This window comes from Penicillium brevicompactum (genome assembly GCF_028827555.1).
Source record: "Penicillium brevicompactum strain IBT 35665 chromosome Unknown utg000001l_segment0_segment0, whole genome shotgun sequence".
Lineage (NCBI taxonomy): Eukaryota > Fungi > Ascomycota > Eurotiomycetes > Eurotiales > Aspergillaceae > Penicillium > Penicillium brevicompactum.
This window is the reverse complement of record NW_026623203.1, coordinates 108,357-130,857: the sequence shown is the minus strand read 5'-3', so window position 1 is coordinate 130,857 and position 22,501 is coordinate 108,357. Positions and strand designations below refer to the sequence as shown.

General features: G+C 46.7%; 6 protein-coding genes across 6 annotated transcripts; 2 read left to right on the top strand and 4 right to left on the bottom strand.

Annotated features, from left to right (window-relative positions):
• Positions 1–903: 903 nt before the first annotated feature.
• N7506_000035 (uncharacterized protein) lies at positions 904–1,845 on the top strand (the record flags this gene model as incomplete). The annotated part of the gene is made up of 3 exons (XM_056949331.1): positions 904–929; positions 986–1,627; positions 1,680–1,845. The coding sequence occupies 3 exons, from the start codon at positions 904–906 to the stop codon at positions 1,843–1,845; spliced, it is 834 nt and encodes a 277-aa protein (XP_056815246.1).
• Positions 1,846–5,670: 3,825 nt separating this feature from the next.
• Positions 5,671–6,713, bottom strand: N7506_000034 (uncharacterized protein; the record flags this gene model as incomplete). The annotated part of the gene is made up of 3 exons (XM_056949330.1): positions 5,671–5,894; positions 5,941–6,219; positions 6,257–6,713. 3 exons carry the CDS (start codon positions 6,711–6,713, stop codon positions 5,671–5,673), a joined length of 960 nt encoding a protein of 319 aa, XP_056815245.1.
• Positions 6,714–7,329: 616 nt separating this feature from the next.
• N7506_000033 (BCS1 and AAA domain-containing protein) lies at positions 7,330–8,743 on the top strand (the record flags this gene model as incomplete). Its single annotated transcript, XM_056949329.1, has 2 exons — positions 7,330–7,546; positions 7,593–8,743. The coding sequence occupies 2 exons, from the start codon at positions 7,330–7,332 to the stop codon at positions 8,741–8,743; spliced, it is 1,368 nt and encodes a 455-aa protein (XP_056815244.1).
• A 286-nt stretch (positions 8,744–9,029) lies between these two features.
• N7506_000032 (uncharacterized protein) lies at positions 9,030–11,285 on the bottom strand (the record flags this gene model as incomplete). Its single annotated transcript, XM_056949328.1, has 1 exon — positions 9,030–11,285. The coding sequence occupies one exon, from the start codon at positions 11,283–11,285 to the stop codon at positions 9,030–9,032; it is 2,256 nt and encodes a 751-aa protein (XP_056815243.1).
• A 1,313-nt stretch (positions 11,286–12,598) lies between these two features.
• N7506_000031 (uncharacterized protein) lies at positions 12,599–14,230 on the bottom strand (the record flags this gene model as incomplete). The annotated part of the gene is made up of 1 exon (XM_056949327.1): positions 12,599–14,230. One exon carries the CDS (start codon positions 14,228–14,230, stop codon positions 12,599–12,601), a length of 1,632 nt encoding a protein of 543 aa, XP_056815242.1.
• Positions 14,231–15,559: 1,329 nt separating this feature from the next.
• On the bottom strand, positions 15,560–17,374 carry N7506_000030 (uncharacterized protein; the record flags this gene model as incomplete). The annotated part of the gene is made up of 1 exon (XM_056949326.1): positions 15,560–17,374. One exon carries the CDS (start codon positions 17,372–17,374, stop codon positions 15,560–15,562), a length of 1,815 nt encoding a protein of 604 aa, XP_056815241.1.
• Positions 17,375–22,501: the final 5,127 nt, after the last annotated feature.

Sequence of the window (22,501 nt, the reverse complement as noted above, 5' to 3'; positions counted from 1 at the left end):
ATACCAAGTTGTAATTTATCGCATTCAATATGTGTTTCGAGTGGCCGGGCCGTATGTGAAATACTTTACTAGATGTTACTACGCGAACATAGTTGTAAACCTTCGTCAGGCTATACAGGCAACGCGCATAGAACTTATGTTCTGAGCCCGTTCTCCCGAGAAGACAAAACATTATTCGTTCATCCATTCTTCCTGGGTTGCTCGGAAATATGATAGGTCAAACCGTGCTGCAGAGCGTTGCACGACGAAATACGGGGGCACGCCCCATCAGCAATTCAAGATGTCGGGAATCGGGATGAGGGGCTCGTTCCGATTGGCAGTAGAGTATAAGGCGGTATAGAATTTGGTGGCATGACATTGGATGTGGCCCCAGACCGTTCCTCTTGCCTGGGATTTTTCTTGACCCCCTTACCTACCTAACTAACTAGTACTTAAGTAGTTAGGTAAGTAGTCAGCAGAAGAGTGGTCGAATTTTTCTTGATCCCTCAAAGCAAACGTTGTCACTGTATCGACACTGGTACCCATACACAAAAGCAGACAATCATTGAGTATCACAGCTCAGTCCTAGCCTTTTCTTTTCTGATCCTTGTACACGAATAAATTTCTCCCCTTTCCAAACAATCTTGGGTTTTTTCCTCCCGGCAACTCATCGTATTGTTTGTTCCTCACCTTTGCTCGATCAGCAGCTACGAGACCATGCCACAAACTCTAAGACCGCTCGACTACGGGTGCACGGATTGGCGGATCAGTAGCCAAAGAGTCGCAGATCTGTACAGTTCTGGTACCAGGCTTTGGACGAAAGAAGATCTCGAAGACATAGAACAACAATTGCGCCAATCCTATGCAATGGAGCGATTTTCAGTCCGTCGAATCGATGGAAGCATAATCCAAATTTCCAATCCCATGTTCCAAGTACAGAATCCTATCTGGTACGTGGGTATGGTCTTCTGACCCAATTTGAGCCTGAAATCTAAGTTTTCCTTAGGAAACCCCATGTCAAGTACCAAGAATATTGGCAACTTGTGAAAGCACAACCCAACGGCCCACATGAAACTTACCTGTGCTCTTACATTGTGGATTGGAGCAATCAGACTGCACGAAACTTCCGAGAGCTTATAGCACAGCCTATGCAAGTCTTTGACGAGAAACACATGTTGTGGCAGAATAGCAAAACCTGCAAGCACTTGGCAGCCTTGGTCCAAGATATACTCGGTAAAAACACTGTGAAGAAAGTTCTCTGCTTCGGGCTCGGTGATTTTTGCCGCTCCGCGCCTGAATGGCTAAAAAGGCAGCACGGCTCTTGGGATGAGAACTCTGAGGTGAAAAATGTTATGGGTTGCATGATCCAGCATTCGATGGCTCTCACTATCGCTCAACTTTGTCGTGGCAATAAAACATTGCCATTACTTGCTCAGGACCCAGATTATACAGAGGTCGCGGAAGAGATCCTGATCAAGAAGGAATTCAAAATTGTTGGAACTCACGGTGCAGGAGGATTCGCGGAAATTGACGAGGAATCGATCATAATATCACCCTTTGCTGCCGCCCCAGTGAAGCAGATTATCGCCGACCTTGCTCGGCCTGTGCTCATTATTTCCACCGGCTTTGAAGTCTTCAATGGCAATGAGTAAGTTCGCTTTTATCGATCCTCGGATTTGTCTAACCATTGCACTTCACAGAAAACCATTGGCAGATGCTGAATCTCCGAGAACAAGGCAAATGTGGCTGGATTATGATGCCTATAGCCTTCCAAGCCATTCTGATGACGTTGAAATATGCTCTGCACTGAAAGGACTACATTTGTATTGTAGACGCCAGCAACCTCTGGATTCGCAAGGAGCCTAAGTTCACGTAATTTTATATCTAGTGACGGTGGATCACAAACGATCGCAAATATGAGATGAATTTCAGAACAGGAATCTTATGTATATGTATAATTCCTGCTACTTGGTCTCTCCCATCTCTTATGCGCTGCGGTAGATTTCGTAAACCGTTTCAGGAGAGCCCGCGGAGTCATTATTCAGGAGAATTTTTACGACTGGCTGTCGGTCAAGCAGCTTCAGTGACAGTTCAAAAATTGCAGCTATTCACCCTCCCGCCTCCGACCATTCAGTCCTTTTTCTTGGAGCAATTGCAGCAAGAAGGACAAGCCCCACAATCTCCATGGACCATGCCCTTCTCCTGTCCGCAGGTGCAACATTTGATCGCGTCCACGGGATGGGTTATGTCGGATTCGGAAGTCATGATGGAGGCGGGGACTATACATGTATTAGTTGGGAGACCACCGATCTGCAATAGAGGGCACGTGTACTGTACTTGTAAGGACTCTGGCAATTAGGTATACGCTTGAGAGAAGCGGTTCAGAGAAGTGGTTTTCAACGATCAAGGTTTGAGAATCCAAATCCAATAGAGACCGTGCAGAGTAGGTAGTCTGTTGACCAGATATTATAGGAAACAAAGCCACGAGAGTGATTCTTGAGAAATTCAAGAGACAATCGTTACTTTCGCACTCTCTTTATACAACAAGAAAGTGGGGTAATAGACATGACAGGTCACCTGGGCATAACATCAGGCGAGTTCATTATATTAAGTGTAGTGTTGTGAGCATCAGATTGTTTCTGACGGGTCTATAATGCATATGGGATTACTGAGGCTGCCTCCCTGTAAACTCGAGGGTGACGGCCCCTACATTTGGCGCTAATTATGGCTCACGAGCACCAATCAATCGATATTACTGAGTGGCTTTGTTGATCATTAGGCTTCGGCGAAACCCAATCTGGGTCCAAGGCCCCTATCCGTGCGCTGTGGATGCGAAAAGCATGGATCAGCCCCACCGACGGCGTTTCCTCCTTGTTCAGAGCATCTGTGAAGATGAATGGCAGCGTGCATGCGGCTGAGTGCGTCGAATCTCGTCAGTTGAAGAGGGGAACCCTGTCATTTACCAGGTCAGTGAGGTTCTTAACCTACTATGTATCACACTAGCTGACGGGGTTTCCAGCTTGCAGTTGAAAGTCCGTGGAGGAATCTGACTTAGAACTCTCCTTAGCGCTGTGATAATTTATGCACTAGCCTATTTCCATCCGTTTCTGGAAGACCATCATCAGGGCTTGAAAACGCAGCAAACATGCGGTTGAGTGCATCAAAATCTGCTTAGTTGAAGAGGGGTACCCTGTCACTGGCTGTCATTTACTGGGTCTGTGCAGAGAATTCGAAGGGAGAAAAGGACGGATAGATGCGTCGCATTTTACGGACAGGGGGTCCTCGGGCAAAATACCTAACTTTCGAGCAACATTGACCAGAGCGGGTACATGGCGGGCGTCCAATAGATGGAGTTGCATACGACCCGGACGGCTGCACCGTGAAGGCATAAGCACATGAGGCCTTTGTTCTAGGTATTTTTTCAGAGGCAGCCTCAAAGTATAAAATGTGAGCAATTGGCTCTCGTACTTCTTTGCTGCATTTTAATAAGTGACGATAGTCTTGAATTTCTCTTATGTGACACAGACGTATCCTTTGTTGTAGACTTTCGCACGCTACTCTATATTCTGGTCTTATTGTTGAACGTGTCCATGCGAAAGTAAGACTTCCATACTGCGTTCCGGGGCTCGGAAGAGGTAGAATGAAACTGCCGCCTTTCTTAGGCTTATTGTAGCAATCTGGAGCTATGGAGCATGTAAGTAGCATATGATGATGGACTAGTCAAAGGCACGTACCGTCACAATCTGAGTCTGCAGGTTAGTTTTTATACAGGCAAGGATTGTCAAGCCTAATAAAACGAGAAGTAGGCCCATTGAACCAATGGAAGCTCCCCACAAGGCTCGTTGGTGCTTGGCAGTTTTGAGGTCCGGACTTCGCCAAAACAATTTGAAAATACTTGTTTGCATATGCCATGGCCTCAAGCAAATGACCCAGGCTCGAATGATTTGGGCATGGACGAAGCTGAGACTAGCCAAGCTGATGACCATATATGAAGAAAACAAAGCATTGTGGTGCTCCTGCATTTTTGGTCAATTAAGCACGCAGGGTAGGAATTATCAGTCGAATCGCACCGGAAAATACAATGAAAGTGATAGAATAGTAATTGTTCCCATCAATAATAAGGCAGATATTGTATGGGTTAACGAGGATTGCAAAGTAGAAACACTTAGGTACTGGAGAGGTCAGTGTCACTCTCTTTCAGATTCAATGCACTTACCTCATTTAAAATGAGGAGAAGAAATACACTGCCAATTTCCTGCTGTAGTATTGGCCAAGATGGGCCTGGAATAGAGTTAGGTACGATAGGAATTGAGAAAAGGGAGATTGGATTTTTACCCTTCGTCCACTTCAATTCAAACAATACGAGCGGAATAGATCCGATCAGCCCCAAAAAGGCGGCACTGCCTATAATAAGTTGGCTGGAGATGAGAAATTCTCTGCTCAATCTTGGTAGGCTGAAGGCTTTGATAGACAGGAGCCAAACAAGAAGACTCGTTCCACAACAGAAAGATGCTGTTGCGGATGTAGCCAGTTGGAAAATCACCTCGAAAGACATCTTTTCCTGAATTTTTGATATTTGCGTTGTTTCGAAGGAAAAACCATACCTTTCTTTTCCTGCCTGGCTTAAGTAGGGATTTATACATTTGCTAGGCTTGCATTAATCACTTTGGCTCTGTCTTATTTGATTCAAGAGCCACCGAGGAGGAACAGGACAATGGGGTGGGTTACATGTTGCGGAGAAGGAAATTTTGGGGCAAAATGCCTAGCCTTCGAGGAAACTTGACTGGAGCGGCATACAAGATCCGCATAGCATTCTAGCTCATGCTCATGATGCATGCAGCCCTTGTCTCGGTCATTTTGCCATGATTTTGGAGGAGTTCTGGCCATCAATTTCGGTCGTATTGCGAACTATCCTCTTTTACCGGATACCGCATTGTTGTTAGACTGCCGACATCCGCATTTCCTACTCTTGCAGGCTTATGTATATCAGAGCAGATAGAAACATTGACATCGAATGAAATGTCTCGCAGAGACATCTGACGGCTGATTTATGACTTAGCATTCTCTGGTTCAAGATGAAGCGCGAAGTATGGATGCCTAACTTGGGGCAGTAACGGGCAGTATCGGGCAGTCTTAGTAATCATGTCGTCTTCGACACTTTCTGCCCCTCAGTCAAGCCCAAACGACCAACGTCCTGATATTCTCGCCGCGGCCAGCCGACGACATTAATTTTAACGACATCTCACAATTACTAGCGACAATCCATACGTTTTTAGTGAACGCAGCCGGTCACCTTTATCCCCGAAGAACGCACGTTTCGACATTCGATCGTTTTGGGCAACCGCGCGGTGCACTAGTCTTGGTGCCCTGATTCTATCGAATGGCAAATGAAGCGAAGGTGACAAAGTCCGACTTGGTATGGCACATGTCCTTGTGTTTATGATACTCTTTCTGACCTGAGCAGGCGAGCCGCTGGCAAGATTTCACCACCGCCACATTTCAAGAGTCGGATAAGAGAGCCGCTCACCAGATCGATGCGTCCCTGACCGAAGAACAATTTTTTGCATGCGAATCTTGCGAGGAGATACTGTTTCAGGATGGGGATGGCTCGACCCTATTTCGAGCAGAGGGGAGTGGAGAGATGAAGCTACCACCAGGCATACGGGTCAGGGCGAAGGGGGTTCGGCGAAATCACGACCGGTAGATTGAATTTACGAAATTGTAACATGATGTCCAGCCAACCGTCAAACTGATCATCATGAGTTGTGCTGGATATATATCTGCCTTCACACACCTAGTCTCAATCTCCCCGGTTTCCTGACTCCAGGCTTGACTGCTTGTAATAGCTTCGAAAACATCATCTCCGAACGCCACAGCTATCTGATTCTTCACAGCGCAACCGACGGAAAACCGCTCTGCTCTAAGTCAGTACTAGCCAAGTGCGATCTGGAAGTCACTTACCAGCAGCCATTGTGTCGCTCTCTGCACAGCCGAATAGATTTTGAAGGAGGCTCTGATCAAACATAATCATTACTCTGATTAATCCATCCGTAGATCCCTCGGATGGGAGAAAAGTTGTGACGTAGCCGCGGACAGCTTTAATAAGCAACCGAGGGAATGCAGTCTGCATAGACTCCGGCTTGATGATCGTAGTATAGCACCAGGACGGTCCTCCGCAGAGAGAGTATTGAAGACTTGGGCGTATAGTGCCATTAACGATTCGTCTCAGACTGATATGATCTATGACCACGTTAGCTATGTGTTGCAAGATACGGACGATAGAACTTGCTTTTTAGAAAATCTTCGTCGGCCGATGAGCTCAGGACTACCTTGTTTATTTCATCACTCTTGGCGATAATCTTCACAGTTGTTTGAGAAGCGATCACAGCTTGTTCGAGCAAGATATCGAAGAGTTCTTTCCGCATAACCTCGATGGCTTTTTGGGTAAGACTAAGCCCACAAATGATCAAAGACACAGAGTCCAATTCCCTAAGAGCTGCCAGTTTCGGTTCGTGCTGCTTATCAGGCCTAAACACCAAATTCAGTAAATGAGATAGTCTCCCCAATGCAACACGACTGAAAGAGGTCTCCTTCGCAGGCAACAATAGTTTCGCAGCCTCCGTTTTCAGCAGCTGCTGCTTCAGAGATGTTAAAGTTGTCTCCAAATCTTCGGGGGCCAAAGCCTGAGGATCAAAGTCGTCCAAGGAGCTGATCATTCGAATGTAGGTATCCATGATATGCGAGGATTTGCTGCTGAAGACTGTTGGGGAAAAAGGACTGATCACTGGGAGGTACACCTAGTCGGGGTTATGTGGGCAAATTGCCCAGCTTTTAAGTCACTTTGGACCAGAGCGGGGTACTCAGCTGCTCCCAGTCAACAGGGGTGTGGATCCTGCAATGCAAGGCCACTGCATGGAGATGGGGCCAGAACTTGTGATGGGGCGCGTGTCTCGGGCATTTTGCCTCCCTTTTCAGGATATTTTGACATTGGTTTGATCTTACACCTCCTTCACACCGCAAGATTTGCGGGGACAGCACCTCGTTAGAGGCAACACTATCCGGATTCGAGATTGTGACTGTGATAGACCTTTCCCAAGATAGTTGGTGCAGCCATACGCACGTTGTTTTTTGTGAGAATGATGAATGAACGAGGGGCCAGGCGGTCGAGATTGGCGCTGTTGCATGTACAAGGTCTGTATAAGAGCCATTCAGTCTTCCCTGATCCCCAACATATAAAGGAACCCGATACTGTCGAGTAACTTTGAGTTGAATATTTCGCAATCATCTTCTCAAGAAACGTTATAGCTGCACCTATATAATCATTCTCGGAAACCTTTGTCATTCTTTACAATGAACACCATCAACGGTGGTTCCTACCACAGCTCCTCCCAAATGTCTCCGATAGATATCATCTTTCCCGGTTTCAGTATGGTCTCTGCCTCCGCACGCCAGCTGCTTGCTGGCGACCCGGACAGCTACACACGACTTCTTTGTACTTTCGGGATTTTTATCCTCTTCGCCCGCTATGCAGTCCGCTATGTTTGGGAGATAGTGAGAAGTTACTTCAGTTCGTATACCTCCTGTCATTGTCGGATGGGACTGACAATTTGAAGCATCGACAATTTATGTCTCATATTACGACGAAGCATACGATATGCTAGTTGATTGGATAGCTGACCAACCATTTGTCCACAATGCCCACTCATTGATTGCTCGCGTAAGATCTCCACAGCGGGCAAACAACCAATGTTCGACAAAGAAAAAGCCGTTGACCTTTTCTCCTTGGGATGGATCTTTTTTGTTTTGGTATAAAGGGCATTTGCTTGTCCTTCACTGCGCGGTCAAAGAGCATCGAGAAGATCTCTATATCTCTTCCATTGGTCTTAATGCAAATATTCTGAAGGATCTCATCGAAGAGTGTCGCGAGAAGTATCTCAAGGATACGCAGAGAAAAGTCTCTGTCTTTGAACACCGCGAGGGAGAGTGGAAGAAAGCCAGAGTGAGACCGGTCCGACCCATCTCCACAGTCATCATGGATAAGCAGGTAAAGGACGATGTTTTAAGAGACGTGGACGAGTTTCTCGACCAAGAGATGCAAGACTGGTACGCAGAACGTGGCATTCCGTATAAACGAGGTTACCTTCTGTTTGGACCCCCTGGAACTGGAAAATCCAGCTTCAGTCTATCACTCGCGGGGAAGCACGAACTGGATATTTATACGCTTCAATTATCGAATATTTCGGACAGCAAGCTCATGAAGCTATTTGCTGAGCTTCCGCCGCGCTGTATTGTTCTCTTAGAGGACGTCGATACCGCTGGGGTGGGACGCAGGGACAGCGTTGACGCAGACCAAGAAACCGAGTCAAAGTCAGCAGTCACCCTATCCGGCCTTTTGAATGTGCTTGACGGTGTCTCATCTCAAGAAGGCCGGATACTAATCATGACGACCAATCATATTGAACATCTGGACGAAGCACTTATTCGGCCTGGGCGCTCAGACAAGAAAGTACATTTCAAGCTTGCCGATCAGAACATCTCGACTCAGCTCTTCCACACGGTCTTCAAGCAGTCGCCGAACCAAAAGCAATGCAATGAGGAATATGATGACAAGACGATCGAGGGGCTTGCTCGTGACTTCGCCAGCAAGATGCCGGAGCAAGTATTCAGCCCAGCAGAAGTCCTATCGTTCCTTTTGGAGCGAAAGAAGTCACCTTCAGATGCTGTCTCTTGCGTGGAGAGCTGGGTGACGAAAGCAAGGTATTGAGGAGAAGGAGGAGAAGGAGGGGCCGGAACAACTGAAACGTGAAACGCTTAGGGAGAAGAGCGGTCGAGAAAGTCGTAGCAAGGAAAATATGTTTGACGTCGCCAAATAATTAGTCTTTTCAGAGCTTTCATCACATATATTCAGAATACCTTCCACAATTGGCGCAAATTGTTTTTATGACCAGTAACAGAAAGTGCGATCACTTATCAAAACTTCCTTCCGACTCATTATCGGAAGCCGAGAACATGAATCGCCTCAAATGAGTTCTGGCCGTGGGCCTGGGGCGTCATGTGCAAACAGCGGTTGAGCTGGACAAGAACTTTTGCCCGGATTTTCCCACCTTCGCGCGATGACCATGCCGTGCATTCCCAGAAGTTGGTGCAAGGGTACGAGGGCGCTTCAACCATTTCATGTCCTCCAAGTCAATAACAATCAGACGGCTACCTAGGTCATCCCACAACATATTGCGCCACTCACTGTCGCCATGAACCACTCCATGCGACTGGAGCACGGTCAGAGCCTTGTCGCGCTCCTGTTGAAAGAATCCAAAATTCTCATCGTTGATGATATGCTGAAGCCGGGTTCCAGACCAGCTCAGTAGTATCATCTGCGCCATTAATTTGCCATGGTACCAATACGCAACGCGGGGTGTAAAGGCCCCAAGGCAGACGGGGATCTGGTGTCCCTGCAAGCTCCTGAGGTAGCGATAATTGTCCACTTCCGCTTGAAGGAGATGCTGCTTCTCCATCGTGGTAGCCTTAATGATCACAGTGTATCCGTGTAATAGAAGAGTAGCTTTGATGAGGTAACCCGTCCGACCACAGACATGGAGTTGTTCAAACCCGTGGTTTCGGCTTCGGACAAGTTGACGGTGAAGCTGACGTGTGAACTCCTGCGGTCCCATGGAGTGTCTCTGGCCACCGTGGAGTTTCCAGTTAGGGCATTCTTTATCCAGAGGGCCTCGGTTGACTATGCCGCGGATGCAGGAAATTGTGCAGTAGGGTCGTGTGGACTGCCCGTCTTTCCGAGAGGTCTGTTTGTTGTCCCGACCGGCTCCTGTGCTTTCGCTTTCCTTAGTTGATTTGTGCTTGTTGCCTCGGCCCCGGCTCGACCGGCTGCGCGCCGCTGCTGCGATGGATGGGGAATGCGATTCTGCATCACTGCCGCTGCCTTCAGTCGAAGAATGCTTCGGAGTAGACATGTTTGGTTGGCAACGAGCACGGGATCGTGTATTGTGTGTCTTCGGCTCTAGTTTCCAGTGCGAGGGTCGATAATTGGAGGCTGGGGGGTCTTTACGGAGCGTTTCTGGGATTTTTCTCAGCACGTCCAGGTATTCGACCTTCCAGGTCTTTAGCTCATCGCGTGCCGTATCATGCCACTCTTGAGACGGAGCTTCGGCGGCTAGCGCTTGAAGGGTGAATGCAAGCACCTGACCGATGGCGGTCCGGTGGAGGCGCCATTCATCGTCCGCCTGCACGTCCTGATTCGGGATACACAAGAAATATTGAGCAACTGTGGGATCATCCTTCGGGATATGGAGAAAAACAAAAGCCTCCCCTGTACAGATGTAACCGTATTGAACCCCACTGTCGATCATATATGAGAATATTTGAGTGACCACAGCGGCGACGAGGCAGGTGGCATAAAACTCAAACGTGTCACCTTCCTGGTCTATGATATCGCGAGCCAGATCTATCTGATGTAAACCCGCCACCAGCTCAGGGACTGTCACCTTGTGCGGCGCTTTGAACTCCACCGCATACACTGGGAGTTGTCGTTCGTCGGCCACAAGGTGCACGCAGAACTGGTCTGCACGACGATTGCGTCTTCGTGCAGTGCCATCCCTCTTCTTTCCCTGTGCCGCTCCTCTTCCCCTTCCTCTGCCTCTCCCAGGTCTAGTGTTCGCGAGTCGTTGGGGCGTTCGCACGTCCTGGAGATTCATTTGCTCCAAGCTGTCCTTCAGCGAAGTTTCCGATGGGTTCGCGCGGTCGTAAAAGGTGACCTGGCCCTGGATTCCAAGCTCACGTCGAAAGACTTCATCATCTCGCAACGCCTTGATAATCAATTCAACAAAATTATCCACCGTGTCTCGCTCAAAATTTCGAAGGGACGCTTCCGAATAAATCGGCCTGTTCTGGATATTCGTAACGACATAATCTATTTGGGTATCAGAAGGGAAGAGGGGGCGCGAGGTAAAGGCAGCCGTGCGGTCGAATTTCCTCCAAACTTGCTCCTGGAGCTGGGGGAAGTCAAGCCAAGGGATTATGCGCTTGGGGTAAAGTCGGTTCACTGGGTCGGTCGCGTCGCCCTGAGTCGTGAGGGTCGCATCCGTCTCGATTCGGATCGCTTGAGACAGAGAGTCATGGCAGCGATCGAGAAGGCGAAATAGGGTGTTGGGTTGGAGACGCCGTTCTGCTTCTTCTCGCGCCCGTCTCTCTTCCTCCTCACGGCGCTCTGCTTCTTCTCGTGCCTGTCTCTCTTCCTCTCGTGCCTGTCTCTCCTCCTCAAGCTGACGTCGTAGCTCGGCGATTGTTTCTTCCATCGCTTGTTGAAATCAGTATTCAGCAAATAATCGAAGGATGCAAATCGAAGTCAACATGGTAGGGGGTTCGCTGTCTGGCGCGGGGGAGTGGCCCGTCAGGGCGGAATGCGTCCAGATGTTTACCAGCTTACTCACCCCCTAGGCTCGAGTCAATTTCACGCCTCAGGCACCAAGGCATCAACACACTTGGCCATGATACGCTAGCGACCAGTGTCCTTTGTTTCCGGAATATACGTCGATTTGATGGTTTCGGGTTACTAGACTGGCCTCGTCAGTAAATAGGTAAATTCAGTCCAACTTCATATTCCTCAGCAAGGACCGTGGCGAGGTCATTAGCTCGATTACATCACTCACGAGACCACCGTTTCCGTTCTTCAATTAAAGCCTCCTGCTGTGAAGGATATATTGTGTGATCTCCTGTGAGTAAGGCATTCGACAAAGCTTGTAATCAGCGAAAGTTCTTCTGATATAGAACGAATGGGCTAACCTTTCTCAATCCGTCTGTTCTGCGGAACACGGTTCTGTATGCCCTAATTTTGGGGATTAGACGTCACGCAGTCAATCGCCATATGGACCTCATGGAAAGCAAAGAGACGTACCTTTCCTATCTGGGCATGTGAATCTCTCGTCAAGAATAGTCTCTATGGGCGAGACAAGTTGAACTGCCTTCACTGCCAGGAGAGCCGACGTCTGACGAGGTCTTTATACGTGCGAGGCTTGCTTGATGACTGAATCATCCGTTTTGAGCAGACATTGATGGAAAAATGGATGGGTAGAATCAAGCATCCCCGCAGAAAAAAAAGTTGGGCCCCGATGGGATAATCGCCCACATCAGAAAAAGTGCGGTCTAAAACGTATTTTGAACGGAGATATGTCTCATCTGGCAGATCAGCCCATCTCCTCAGCTTTCCCATGATCCGTCAACCCTGAAAAAATTGAGGTAACTAGCGTCTCATCATATGCCTCAACATTTCCTTGATGCGTTGACTATCTCGTTCTGCTGTTGACTACCGTTCACTAGATGCCCATGATAGTTTCGCTATGGCCTTATTCAGTTTACGACCATTGCCTTTTTTTCCGATGAATTCACGGAACTGTATCCTTCCTTGAGCAGAAGGAGACGCCGGTCTAGAACTTGGCCTGAGTGTCCTATTTCGGGAACAAGCTAGAATGCATGATTGGCCCTTACTTATATCTCCACTTCCAGGTGGCACTGTCCCCGGGCCAATTGCACCTATTTCAAATATGCGACCCATGTCAATGCCCAGCTACTGGAGGCCTTTCCTCTCTCATAGTTATTGATTAGCTCCGAGTCATTCGGTACTTGGATGTCCATGCTTCATAAATCCCCTTTTGGCGCAAACTGGCGACTGATGCAAAAGGTATTGTTCTTTCCGGTGAGCAGCTCGAATGAGCTCCTCGAATGGTCTTATCGCCCGGACCGCCCGAACTGCCACTTTCCACATTAGACAGGATTTTTCTCCCTTTCGATCTTCAAACAGCTCCCAATCAAGGCGTACATTCGAATCATCCCCAGGGCGCGATACTCCCATAAGATTGAGGGTCCCAGTGACTGTAGAATAATCCAACCAAAGGTTCTCCTTTGGTCCAGGGATACCATACGTGTCGTTGCAGCGCCCCGAATAGCGAATCATTCCAGAAAAATTTCCTAGGAAATCCCCTTCCTGGACTGCAATGATGGAGCAAACCGAAAAGAAAGCCTTCTCTTTGGGTAATATGGTAACAAAAATGGACTTGTTTCTCATTGTATCTGACCCCGGACGCAAGTCAAAATACCCACCAAGCTGTGCGGTGGACGGCTCATGCGGCCCACTGAATTGAAAAGCGATTGCCTCTTGATAAGAAAACCAGGGGTTGCCTGCATTGTTCCATGCAGCCATTGGAATATTTAGTCTCTCTGCCACATGCGGCTGAGTCAAACACAGTCTTCCACCGAAGTCACCCATACTCTCCTGGGTCACCCGACTTTCTAGCTGCTTGATTTGCATACCGTACTTGTCTTCCCAACGCCGAACTTTCTCTGAGAGGGGCATCTCTGCTTCTGACGGATAAGACTTGCAAAAGCGATCGAACTCTTTGGTCCGATACAAAAGAATCTTTTCAACGCCGGTCCTACGCATTTCCCATAGTCTCTTCCAGAAAATGCGGCACTGCCGCTGATTAGCAAGGCTGAGTCCATAACCAGCTTCTCTCATGAAACCCTCGGTTGCAACCTTCTCCGCCATTGTGAACTCATCGAGAGGCCCTTTAGGAATTGGAAGACTTTTCGGATCAAGGAGATCTGCGCCTTTCTTGATGACATCCCAATAGACGGTTTCGTTACACCGGGTCTGTATACTTTTGCTCGTAGAAAAGGCGTTGTCTTGCTTGATTGCCCGAACCGCATCGGTGTATTGTAGCCGGACAATTCCATCCACAAAGCTTTGGATATCCTCGACCCTCATTGTCACAGCAGTCTGCTTTGATCGATTTCCATACCTTCCAAGCGGATCGTTCAACCGCACGCAGTTGATAAGTATATTCTCCATAATACTATCCGGCACTGAGTCCGAACCCGTTTCAACTCTGGAGGCGTCTGCAAGTTCTGATACCGATTCAAGCTGAAGAGAGGGAGGAGCTGCCGCCTGTTCCCCAATGGTCGAGGGACGTGGGACAGTCTTATCGCTTTCCCGAATTGCCGCAGCGTTACTGTTCTCTGGCACAACGTCCTTGGCCGTATCATCACCCTTAGCTCTGTCTTTGCGTCTTCTTTTCCTCTTCGTGGAGCGCCCATCTAGCCCCGTATAGTCCGCTCTGTCTCGTTTATCAGATGTCGACAGAAACCGGTATGAGCCACGTAATTCATTCGCCGCTGCGTCGGGATTCGGGCTGCCTCGGGGTGTAGGCAGAGGCGGTGGCGCTTTGATTCCTACCTGCAGCCTCATTTCACGAACTTAAATGTGTTAGTAAAAAGATTCTCCCAAAACTTCGAGTCAAGAGTTCACCAAAGTTCGAAATAGCAAGGATGTGCTGTCTGATAGGCTCATCGTTACAGTCACCGATCCCGCAACTTGCTAGCAGTTCATGGATTTTCCCCTCTGTTAAAGATTGAAAGACTTCACCCATTACTGCGTTGCGCAACAGAAGTCGGGAAGGAACAGTCGTGGGGTGCTGGGCTGACGCTATTTCTGGTGCATACATTGCGCTAAGCCAGAACGGGTAAGACGGAGCCTAGAACCTGCCTCCCAGAACAAGATCGAAACAAAGCGAAACCCCATAGTTCAAAACACAGAAGGAAGTAAATGGAATCAGCACGCTTACTCAAGCATAAATCAAGTTCCGTTTCCGTTTACGAAATATCGCTGAAAATCCGAGACAATGCTATTGTTCAGATATAGCGCGAGCAAGCCTAAGTAAGATATATCATCGAGCATATGATGTGTACTACGCTTCTTGAGATGAGCTGGTATTTGCAGACAGAAGCTGAGGAGGACCACGCAAGGCCAACAAGTGCACAGACACAGAGCTGCCAGAGAGACCGTTAGTAGGGTAATTGGCAGGAGCAGGCGAGGAAGTAATTCCCGGCATATGTTTATCTTATCTTCCCAAAGCTATAGGCTACAGTGCCAACGAAGACACAGTATTACCGGCGGCAACAACGCGGATTTTAAGTATCTCCATTCTGAGATGGTCATTGAGAAAGTTTAGTTAACCTGAAAGAATGAAAAGCGCGCATCGATGGCGCTGTAATAGCTTTGCGAAAGAGACTTTGCTGGGGCTTTCCGTTTCTCGGGATGCTGCTATACCTTTCATTGTGTACAATATCAACGGAGTTTACTAAGAATTGGCAAAAGTCAGAACTAGCTTTAAATCTTCAAGGCAATCCCAATCCTACGGTATTTTTATTTGTTTCGAAGTTGTCGGCGACGCGGCGCCCATTGCATTCTCTACACGTCCCCTGTTACAAAGGGTGGAGTCACATTCATGCTGCAGTATTACAGTGTCGGAGATTTCATTCTTGATTAACAGTTCGAGGAAGTGCAAAGGGAATGAAGAAATGTATTTCAACAAATGTATTTGGTCTTTTTGGCAAAAAGAATTCAGGCTTAACAAATTGGCCAACCAGACTAGCCCTCAACCATTGACAGGAGAACAAGAAAGAAAGAAAGAAAGATAAAAGTGCATGTCTTGATCAGATTGAAGCATTGTTTGCTCTTCAGAATTCAGCCGCTAACCCGCCCGCGGGTCAGTATCTTCTCCAATAACGATGTCAGTTAGGCCGTCTCTTCCATAGCACCGCCTTCTTCCATTTTTCGCTTATAGAGATCGTATTGCGCCAGCGCAAGAGTGCGCATTTCCATTTGTTTTTCCAGCCCAAGAGTATTAAAATCATCAACCATACCCAAGATGTCGCTCAAAAACTTCTTTCGGTTAAAGGTTTGCTGAAGAGAGCTTTCGGGTTTCTTCTCGTAGGCCACTGGGTTTTCATTCGAAAACTGAGGAGGATTAGTAGAACTTGTTGCATTGCCCTGGTTTTGGGTGCTTTTATTCCCACTGTTCTGGGCTTGGCTGTGCTCGCGTTCGTTGGTTTGGCTCCGAGTGCTCTGACTCTGGCTCTTCTCGTGTTCCATGCTTTGGCCTTGAGTTCTCTGGTCCTGGTAGCTTTCGCTTTTTGTGTTTTGACCTTGGTGGTCCCGCCCACGAAGCAAAACCTGTTCTGTCTCTAATGTTTCTGGAAATGGAGTAGGACTTTGTTCTAAGCCTAATCTTCTCTCTCCTGTCCACTTGTTGTCAAGTCGCTTTCCCGCCCAGTTCCTGTAGTTCTTCACTTGAACTAAAGCTACCGCGTAGATTCTCCGATCTGTTCTTAGACTTTCTTTTTTCGCTGAACTGCTGAGTCTCTTGTAGTTTGAGCGGCTAATCCAAAGAGGCGGCAGATTGACCCCCTGCTTCCAGTCAACAAGTACGGTAGTGAATGGGAACACATATTTTGGGTTTGTTTTCTTGACTTCAGGATTTAGCTCCTCCACCGACTCCAGTAAATCCAGCATCGTACTCCCTTCCCGCCTGGGTTGCCAGGCAACTTTCTTAATGTTGCGAATCATGCCCTTGTACAAAACTTTTCCGGTCTCATCTTCGAGCATAGTTTTGTTATGAGGATCACCTTTGAGGTACGTGCATCCTTGCACTTCATTAGAAGCCGCGCTCGAGCTCCAAATGGTCATCGCACTATTCAAGGGTCCATATGAATTAAGGTAATCAAATCCGCTCCGAGCGTTCTTCTTCAAAGTGACTGTGCCGTTCTCAAAGAGTTGCTCACTTGGGCCGTCGTCGTTGTCCAAAGTCAGGTCAACAAAGATATAATCTTTATAATCTTTGGGTCTTTCGTATTTCTGTTGGCTTGCACCCTGGATCTCAGTAGGTGGCTCGGTCTGGCCAACAAACAATTCGCTGGAATTCACCTCGGCATCAGGGAGTGGCTGGCTATCAGGTGGGGGCTGCTGACTTGCCAAGTCATCGTGGCTGTTATTGGTGTCATTGATGTCCCTGTGATTAGGGTCCGCGGTACCAGACAAGCTCGAACCATATGAAATTACGTCGGTTTCTGGTTGTTCTGCAAGTTCGGTTTGCTGATGGCGCTCTAAACTCCCATTGCTTTCATTTTCGTTATCTGGTCCATCCCTGCTGTTTTCATCTTCGGTGCCATCGACATCCATTGGCCCGCCTTGGTCAATTTTCTTGAGGTCTGTGTCAATGTCCATGATATCCGATTCGATGGCCGCTAAATCCCTTTTGATCTGGTTGTAGCTCGAGAGCAATTCTTTCAATAATACTTCAACCTGACCCTGTTTTTCCTCATCTTCTTCCTCATCCATGAGGGCTTTTATCGTATTGATCTTTTTCTGGATGTCCTTTAGCTGTTTTCTTTGCGAATCTCGATTTTGAGATTGAGCGGTCTTCTTCTGGTTCAATTGGTTCTTCCGCTCTATGGTCGCTTTTCTGCTAGTTGACTTGGAAACGCCATTTTCCTTTCGCTTTTCTTTTGCTTCTTTCTTGTTCGTGTCTCCTTTTGCCGCGTTTGGCGCCATATTTGGTCGTATAGGTTGATAATCCATTCATGTTCTTTTCTTTTTTAAATGCTGAAAGTAGTGGTGTGTTCATTGGATATGATTGGTCATAAAACATTCTCCACCACCTGTCACACGCAGTCACCAACACTCAGGCATCCCAGATGACTAATAGACGGAGCTTTCACGTGACTTACAGGATAACACACCGTGACAAATGAGAGCGCGGCTTGGCGCGAAATCTGGTGCAACGCAGCGTCAACTCAGCCTTCAAGTTACTGTAGCCTCGCGCAGACCAGCGGTTTGTACAGTAAAAAACACTAGTCCAGATTAGGATACCCGTCCGAACAAGTCGCGTTGACTAATGTACCTTTGCTGAGTCATCGTAAGCCTTAGTAACGGTAATGAAAAATGATGTAGGAGAGAGCCCATAGCCCGTCGTAAGAGAGATAATATGTCTCAGGGAAAGAAGCGCGGTGTCTGAGTGCTGGAAGTGACTCGTCAAAGGCAGTATTTTGTATGAATATTGTATAGCAATAGTAGGTTTCATTTACCCCGACCCTTCGCGCACATACTAGTTAGTTAGTTACTGCGAAGCAGGCCTGAGAGTCAATTAGTTTAGGTTCCGAGAAGGTCTATTAGATAGTAAGTCCGGTACAGTATTGTCGAATCCAATAGATGGTACATTAAGTATTGATTTATTTGAAGATCACGTGGAAAATTTGGTGGGGCAGAATAATGGCAGGAGATAGCGATGACTAAGAGGGAAAACAAACGCTGTGTTGCCTATTTTGGTCTAGTGGCACTCTCAGCAAGAGTAAGAGATACGCTAACCACATTTGACATCACAATTCTCCAGCTCGTACTAGTATGTCTGCCTTACATTTTTACCATAACCGGATTCCACAAATTTTATAACCGAAATCAAACCAGAAATTACATTCATATATTGGAACACGCTAGATTACGCTCTCAGGATATATCCGCAGTTAAAAATGTCGAGGGTAGCAAGCAGACAATCACATGGATAATACATTCGTCGTATACGATACTAGTGAACCACCGGAGAGGAGGATACAATAGTTCGATTTCTCCGGTCTGGCCCGGGGGCTCGGAATGGAGCGGAGGCCGTTCCAGCAGGTTGAAATAATTTATTGTCAGAGACCTGGGGGTGCGAAGGTATTATGAAATGCACGGACCCGCGCTTTCGGTGGGGAAGATTAGCCAATCATTTCAGCCCAGCTATATTTCAACCACGATGTACACAACTTTTGCACACCTATCTTTAGCACACATGGTTAATTGATGGCTCTGTCACATTTTCACCGCCCGCCGCTTTCCTCACGTTAACCGTTGAACCCTCGCATAAATGGTGAACGATGAATTTCGTTTCCCTACAATTCTATGATCTAATTGCGGTCAACGGTCAATTTCCGTTCCACTTTGAACCGGTAATGCATTTGTCCAAAATCCTACTCCTATATGGATTAAAGGGCCGAAGGGGACGGAATTTCTATAGTACGCAGAATAATGACCATTTGGATGTAGTCTCAACAAGTTTCTTTTCCTATTTTCAAATATTGAACATATTTTTCTGAATTGGGCACCTGGCTAAACACTCACATTCTTTGCGATTTCGTTTAATTTAAATTACAAAATAATTATTTTCTTTATTTATTTGCCCGACAACGAACCGAGCGACTTAATATAGATAGATATTATCATCTATTCTGCCAACGGCGTTTTCTGCGGTTGGTCGTAAATGTAAATGGTCCGTATATCGAATTTGTGAATTTACTGTAACGCAAGCCAAGGCGGTCTGAAGACTAAGAATTGCGGATTCATTGATCTGCCTCAGGATAAATCCGCTAACTTAACATAGTTGCCAAGGCTTTGATTTTAAGACTGAAGTAGTCCGTAGATTAGAGTCCTAGTTATTACCGACGAGATTGAAGTGGGATCTGGAAATCAATATTTGGAATACAGATAAACATGCGGGCATTAAATACCGGCAGCAGAAAGAAGTGATTAAGTGGGCAAACTTATAGTACTAAGACACCATTTGAAGAGATAAATGAGGTTGATGAATGACAGAATACAACAATTATTTGGGAGTTGAATCAACGATATTTTCCATCACACATACAGTATCAGTAGAATGAACCAAACATCCTCGAGTAGTCGTTGAGTGGGAAAACATCAGGGTAAAAAGGCAAGCAAAGTTGCGGTGATTTACCCTAAGTCTGTGGCCGGAAAGAATGATAAACGGGTTCATTCATCCTATTTCTTGTTAGACACAATGAAAGAAGTAGGATGTTTAATGTATATTATTGGCCAATCAATAGTCTCCACTCCAAATGACGCGCATTTCCTAATACCTAGCACACCCCAAGTCAACTAAAGAATTCACTTCACCCCAGGTTGCGGGCCTGTGGCATTTTCAATTTTTTGCCATATTCCTCAGGGCTCAGGTCTGATCTCTTCCCGTCACTAACTCGTTACCGTGTCGGCTTATGTTAGTCACAGCTAGTTCCGTCGTCTTGTCCTCCGCTTCTCGTGTATGCACACGTATATCTGTGACATACGTACGGAGAACCCCTACCAGTGATTTCGATAAGGACGGATCACGCTCTTGCTCTTTGAGTATGATCGTGGTTTCTCATTACCCTGGATCCCTTGGAATGAGTGGGTACTGGATGCTGCACATGATCTGATGACAGATAGATCGGTTGGCTCTCGGTGGCCCGTCAGTTAGTATCAGTCCCGCAACTGATTGGTGACTAGCATGTCCGTAATGTCGAGCTGCCATTTGTAGACGGAAGCTGAGGAGGACCATGCAGGGCTAACAAGTGCGCAGACACAGAACTGCCAGAGAGACCACTAGTAGGGTAGTTGGCAGTAGCAGATGAGAATACAATTTCTGGATGACGTTTATTTTATCTTCCCAAAGCTAGGGGTCATTGTTTAATCATAGCTGCATGGTTGCTACTACCTAACTAGTTAGTTAGCTAGTTACCGCGAAGGAGGCCTGGCAGCAATTTGACTTTACTCTCCAAGAAGGGCTATCAGAGGAGTGTGCCGCGTTGGATACAGGCTACTACTGTGGATGGTACTGTACACTAAATATTATTATATATGAATAATTACGTGAATTTTCTGGTACGGCAGAATAATAGCAGGAAATCGCGATGACCGAGAGGGACAACAGACACTGCGATGCCAATTTCGGTCTAGTGGCACTCTCAGCGAGAGTAAGAGATACGCTAACCACATTTGACATCCGCAGTTCTCCAGCTCGTACTATGTCTGCCTCAAATCTTTACAATAACGGGATTCTACAAATTTTATACAGACGCGCTCGAAATCAGTTTCACTACTTTACTCTCTTTAATTCTTTCCCATACTCACTCCTGGCACACGCTAGTCTATTCTTAATTTAGCCAATTGTAAGATTTTGATTCGTAAGGCTTAGTCACATGATAAAAAGGCTTTGTAAATTACTTAAATACCTCCACTGTTGATGTCCCTCATCCTCCGTGCATTTTACAGTATTCTTTCTCATAGCAGTGGAATGAATAGATTAAAGCGCTACTCAGAATAATCAAACGATACCCTCGCTTCGAGGCTGCGTCTACTGCACAAGATCTGCGAAGCGTTACAGTACAGTAGCTCGGCCAATTATAAAAGGTTTATGTATCAAACAACATTTGGCTCGCAGTTAAAGACTTAACAAACAGCTGTGCTGCGCTACTTATTGACGTCATAACAGAAGGTACTACGTCAAGATATTTACCGGATATTCGGACTCTGGTTTGCTATAGTTTGACCTCGGGCATCTCAAAATATTCAAGTACCAAGTAACTTTTCCTTACAATCTTGCCTTTTTTTTACTTCCAAATACAACTAACGCAATCATGCCCAACACTTTGTCAACACAACCTCAGCGCGTCCTTGATAAGATTTCAGAGTACGTTCTCCGCGATCTTTGCAAAACTTTACTGAACAACAGAAGATGTCGCGAAAGAGGCGATTTCACCGACTTCAAAATTTTGTGTGATGGTGCCGATCTCGGCGTTCACAAAGTCATACTATGTTCGCAATCTCCTGTCTTTCGGGCCGCTTGCACCGGGAATTTCAGGGCAAGTTATCTCTTAAGCCAGTCTTTCTCTCTTCATTTCTGACATAGTTTAAATACAGGAAGCAGCAGATTCTACGTACCAGATGACGGATGAATCGATTCCCATCGTTAAAAAGATGCTGGATTATTTATACACAGGTGATTATTCAGAGTTCATCGATGATAGCCCGACCGATGTCCCACCTAAGGTGCCGCACTTTTCAATATCCGCTCTTCAGTTACATGCACAATTGTTTACTCTGGGCGATAAATACTGCATCCCGGAGCTTTGCGACGCGGCCATGGGGAAATATTTAGACCGAATTGTAGGTCACTTTGACCTTTTTGAATATCTTGATTCTATACCCGATGTCTTTTTCTCACCATTGAAAAACAACACGGGGCTTAAAAAGTTCGCCGTTTGCGTGTCGAGAGACAAACTCGGGTTCCATTTACGAGACAAATCCGTCCGTGCGAAGTACGATTCAATCGCCGCCCAAGTGCCAGAATTTGTGAAAGAAACGCTCGACGCATTTTTCGATGCTCCATTATTGGGAGATTGTGAGAACTGTGGCCTTAGAAGACCAATGGCGGCTTTACAAGTAAGGTGCCGGAAGTGTGGTCGAGGAAAAGATATGTCTCACAGCCGTCGGGGATTCGAAAATTGGCCTTGAGTGAATCAACTTCCAAATCCTGCAGCCTTCTGATGCGCGCTTTGCTTACGGGCGACAAGTTTTAGAGCATAGAGCAAAACCCATACAACCGTGATACGATACTGATTTCTATTTCAATTTTTTATTACCGTACTGAGTTGCTGCCCAGAATGTAGGTCAGGGGTAGAGTCGCCATAAAGGTTATAGCGTCATGCAGAATAATTTCTGACAAAAAATTAAAGAAAGTAAAGAGGTGAACCTAATTTCGAGCCGGAGATCACATTCATATATTGGAACCCGCTAAAATGTAGAGGGTAGAGAGCAGACATTCACGTTGATAATAAATTCAGTATAGGTACTAGTGAGCTACTGGAGAGG